The following is a 5,040-nucleotide window of genomic DNA, read 5'->3' on the forward strand; positions in this document are numbered from 1 at the left end:
GCCCCGAGCCGGCCCTCCCGAGCCGCCGCCGCTGCCCTGACCGCCGCGGTGCGCGCCCCCCCCGCGCTCGCTCGCAGACGCAGACGCACTTTCTGGCCCTGCGCCACCCGGTCTCGCACCCCAACTTTGCGGCCGCCGCGCCTGCCCTCGCGCACGGTGTGGGGACCGCGCAGCCGGCTCGGCCGGACAGTGGAGCCTGGGAAAGGCTCCGCGGCGCCTCGCTCCGGCTCTTTGTTGTGCGTCCGGATGGTCCTGGGAAGTGGCTGAGCCTCCTCCTCCGAGACCCTGGGACCGGAGACCCCCAGCCGCGGAATTCGTCCTCCGCAAAGGGCTCCAAGATATTGACAAGCGTCCGGGAAGGTCGCCGAGTAACTGCCCAGAAACTCTCCTGGCGGATTGACACACGTTGCTTATATTAAGCCTTTGTGTGGAGGGTGTGGGGTGTGTGGCTTCATCCATTTGGGAACCCCGTTTCTGCTCCCTTCTCTTGGCATGAGACTGCATGCAGGAGCCACCCGAGGACAATGATCGCGGAGCCTGCTCACTTTTACCTCTTTGGATTCATATGTCTCTGCTCAGGTAACCGCGTCTTTCTTTCTTCCCTCTGGGTCTCCCTGGCTCGCCCCCTCGGCACTTTTCGAAATCAAACCTCCAACTGCGTCTTGACGACCTCTCCCTTCCAAGGCCGCAGGGGCTCAATCCTTGCGGAACTTTTGGGCGCAAAGGCACCTAGTTCGCTCGTGCCTTCTCCCCACCCCCAAGCTGCCCCAAGCGTCCTCAAACCTCGGCCTTTTGCCAACTTCGGGGCACGCCCTGCACTGGGCAGACGCACCTCCGAGCCAGGGGCAGGAGCGGGTGGTCGGCTGCGTGCGCGCTGGGGCCCCCCGAGAGGATCTGAGCGCCCTCTGCGCGGGTGCTGGGGCCAGGGAGGGGCTGGATGGGCTGGGGCGCGGGCCATCTGGGGCTGAGACTCGCCAGGATTGCAGAACCCGGTCCTCCAAGTCTCTCCTCTTCTGAGCACAAGGGGTTATTAGTAGCTGTTTTATGTAACCAAAGTCTGTAATTAAATATGATTCTGAAGAAACTTCAGGAAATAAGTCCTTCTTAGGGGTAGGATATAAACTAGCCACTGCCTGACTGGGTTTAGAAGGAAAACAGACGGTTGCGAGTAACAGGGAAAACAGTTAGCTGCCTGGGAATTCTCATTGGCTGGGGAAAACAGAAGGCTGCGTTAGGATTTTTAGGATTAATTAAATAGTACTAAAACTCCATATGAAGTGTTGGAGGGATGCGAGGGAGCCTTCTGGTGCGAGAGTACGCGCTGTGTCTGTCTGCGCTCCAAAACTGCTTGTACTCCCTGAGAAACTTACCACGGGGAGCAGAGCCACGACTCAACTTTTTGTGTCTTTCCTTTGGTGGACTCTGGTTTCAATCACGGATCCAGTTTCAGGCCTTAACACGCGCGCACGCGCGCGCGCGCACACACACACACACACACACACTGCGTGTGAACTTAGGGGAATTTTTATAGTTCTGAAAGTCATTTTGCAACAGGGCCTATAGGTTAAAGTCTCTCAATTTGCATAATTATGAAATCGTTTGGAAGCTGGGGCTGTTGCGGGCTATGGTGATGCTTTATGCTGCTCAATAGTGTTACTTAAGCCAACTAGTTAATGGGAGACAACAGGAAAAAGAAACGCTAATTGATAGCAAATACACACCTATAGAAATTTAAGCTCGTGTAATGTGCTTCCTGGCTGAAAGGTACAAGGAACTTTTGAACTGAACTTCGTAATAAATTCACCAAATTATTATTTCTTTAAAGAACATATAAACTGGAAGCTCAGCCTCAGATATCGCGTGTAGCTATAGTGGATGGGCAAGATGGAACCACCTCTTTGGTACAGCCTTTCCCAATTTCCTGCTTCCCTTTTCTGCAAAGCAGCTTTTTTCCCCCCTTAGTTTGCATATCAGAGTGATTGAGTAGTTTCCCCAAATCCCCTGCCCAGGCCTGGATGCAAATCAAGAACATTAAGATCTGATATATTTGTCTCTCTTTGCTCTGTCTCCCCTTAGTTTAATTTACAGCTTCAGATACCTTTGAGATTTTTGTTGATTCACCTTCCTGGTTAAAGTTTATTCACGTGTGTAAAGTGAAGTGTCACTGTGATAAATGACCAGAGGGGCAGATTACTGAAGATAGGGGGATTAATGGTCATTAGTCACTGTTTGAGCTCAGTTTGTATATGTTGGGACATTTTATCATGGCTGTAGATTAAAGATAGGGTCACACTAATAGGATCTCTCTGAAAGCTGGTGGTATCAATGTGCAAATTCTGTCTTCGCTTGGAGAAATATGTGGGTGTGAGCGGTCCTTTCAGACCTAATAATGTGGTGAGCAGTTAATATCAAAATTATAATTGAATACATATGGGCATATAGAGAATCTTTCAGTAGTGCATTGCTTTGTTTTAATTTCCATTTAAGTCATTAATTAGTATCATCTCCTGATACCTTTCACTCATGCTGTGAATATATACCTACAGTTTCCCTGCAGTTGTACTTACCTACCTTGGTTGCCAAGTTCCAGGGCAGAGATGTCTTTGTGGGTTGCTTCCTTCTATTTGACCTGAAGGTTTTTTTTTCAGTCATTGCCTGATAAGTTTCTCTCATGCTGTGAATATGAACTTGAGCAGCCAGCCAGTCAAGTGATCAGTTTCTAGGGTGAGCTCTTGCTGCTCTGCTATTGTGAAGTAACACTATTGATTTGAATAAAACTTCACAGAACTCAGATAAGTAACAAGTAACTTGGATGTACTCAGGACACCTGGTTGGAGAATGAATGAAGTTCTTGAAAGATTGTGTTTCAAGGCTTGCCTGAAGCCTAAGATCACAGTGTAGCACTTGTTAATGGAGTGTATTTAAGAGAATGGTGGGCTTACATAAATCAAAGTGTACAGAGGGGGTAAGGTACCTTCAACAAGATTTAACCTGTAAAAGCATCCATTGGTTGTCAGTTCTTTTTTCTTTTTCTTTCTTTTTTTAAGCTGGTGTCACTTAAACAAAGTCCCATAGTTTCTTCAAACGGATTATAAACTCCATCTTATGTGTTGATGGTGCACTTAAAATCAAGTATTCTATTTAAAAGTGTTTGCTGTTTATAGCCTTTAATTTTTTAACATAACAATACTTGTGTAACTTTTTTATTCTGGAAAATTAAGATTTCTGGGGGGGATGGGTATCTCTTTAGAAATTCTTTCATTGAGATGAATATACCTAGTTTTTCTATTCTTTAGATAGCTAGACCAGTGGTGAAGGGCAGAGGCAAGGAGGGAAAGGTAGCTTTGAGAAAACTGTGCTCTTTCAGGAATTGCTTCAAGACATTTGTCCATCATAGACTTCCTGTTCTCAAATCCATTTGTTTTAAGTCTGTTGATGAGCGAAAGTGATTGAACTTCAATTCAAATTTAAGAAGGTTTCCAAAGAAAGTGGAAGTTTCCTAATGCTGTCTTTCTTTTTCTTTTTTTGGGGGGGTGGTTAAGATAAGGAAATTTTTCATTGTAAGTTCTACTCCTTCAACTACTCACCTAGGTATCTAGGTGCCCCTCCCTCCCTGTTTCTGGCAGGATGGTTAAGTAATTCCAAGTTGTTTAGTTTCTTTATAGTTTTACTGACTTTTATATATATATATATATATATATATATCTGAATACTTTGATTTCTTTAAACATATCTTTATTTCCTGATAGTAGACCCTCTAAAATGATTTAAGCCAGAAATTTTACCTAAACCTTTTTCTAAATTTTTGCTATGACAAATGTAATATTTTTCTGAGTTAAAGTGATATAAAAATGCTAAATTTCAAACTAATGATTACAAGCGTTTACTTATTTATTTTTTACATTAACTTGTTCATCTCTGTAGTTTAAAATGCTTGAACAAGAGAAATGAGTTTGAAAGGGTATTTGTGGTAACACCTTTCAAGGAAGATCATAAATGATTAGCCTTCATCTGTTGTCTTATATGTTAATAAAAATCCTGAAGTTATGTGTATGTTCAATTTTGACCCCTTAAATAATTAATTCCTAACAAAACATGTAAACTTTCCTGCAAGCTTGATTTTTTTCTTTGAATGAAAACATATGAGGAAATCGAAGCTCATATCCACTTAAAAATTAGGCCTGCAGAAATCTGTGGGATAAATAAGATGTTTGGAAATAAGAAAGGCAAAGAGAAAAGAAATGAGAACCAGAAGTCTAGAGAAGTGTACCAGGAATTCTGAGACCAAGACTTCAACTAGTTTTAAAATAGAAACTACAGCTAGGGATGTAGCTCAGGGGCATAGCGCCTGCCTGGCAAGTGCAAGGTCCTGAGTTTGGCTCCTGGTAAAAATAAATAGATAAATAAATAAATAGAGGCTGAGCAGATCTCAAGAGGGCTGCAGATACGTTGCTCAGTGATTACAGCACTCACCCAGCACGGGGGAGGGCCAGCATTCCATCATAAGCACATAGAAAGCTGTGATTAATTAATAAACTACAAAAACAGTGGATGGATGTAGAAGATGTAGCCAGATCTAAGTGAAATAAAGGAGAAACAAGGTGGAAATGAGGATTTCTGAAAGTTTGAACAGCGTGTGCTCTTTATCTTAACAACTAATTATAAAGAACTAGACTTTTTTTCTTTGTAATATATTTGATTGTTATAGGGTCTCACTACACAGCTCGGACTGGTGGTGATCCTCCTGCTTTCAGCCTCCCCTGGGAAGGGATTACAGGGGAGCACTGTAATGCCCTCCCAGACTCTGGCTGATTTGGACAGCCCTGGGGGCGGGGCTGGCCCAGCATGTGGTCCTGTGCTTGTCTAAGCTTGCCTAAGCAGGCGCTTTAGTCCACTGAGCTATCTTGCTGGCCCAAGAACTAGATATTGTATGTTTTATAAATAAAGATATTTTAAGTTTTTAATATAGTGTCAGAATTTTGTAAAAGTTGTTTTTAGTAAGACTTTAGAATTCTCATCCTCTGGCCGGGGAGATGGCTC

At 43.8% G+C, this 5,040-nt stretch overlaps 1 protein-coding gene across 4 annotated transcripts in view; it reads left to right on the top strand.

Annotated features, from left to right (window-relative positions):
* Nucleotides 1–31: 31 nt before the first annotated feature.
* Robo1 (roundabout guidance receptor 1) overlaps nucleotides 32–5,040 on the top strand; it is a 423,922-nt gene continuing 418,913 nt past the window's right edge. For all 4 annotated transcript variants that reach the window (XM_023724107.1, XM_023724108.1, XM_004639080.2 and 1 more), the window contains exon 1: nucleotides 32–579. In XM_023724107.1, the coding sequence (XP_023579875.1) occupies nucleotides 525–579 (55 nt within the window). In that variant the 5' untranslated portion in view covers nucleotides 32–524. The remainder of the gene's footprint in view (nucleotides 580–5,040) is intronic.

The sequence above is a fragment of the Octodon degus genome, unplaced genomic scaffold, assembly GCF_000260255.1.
Source record: "Octodon degus isolate 3935 unplaced genomic scaffold, OctDeg1.0 scaffold00106, whole genome shotgun sequence".
Lineage (NCBI taxonomy): Eukaryota > Metazoa > Chordata > Mammalia > Rodentia > Octodontidae > Octodon > Octodon degus.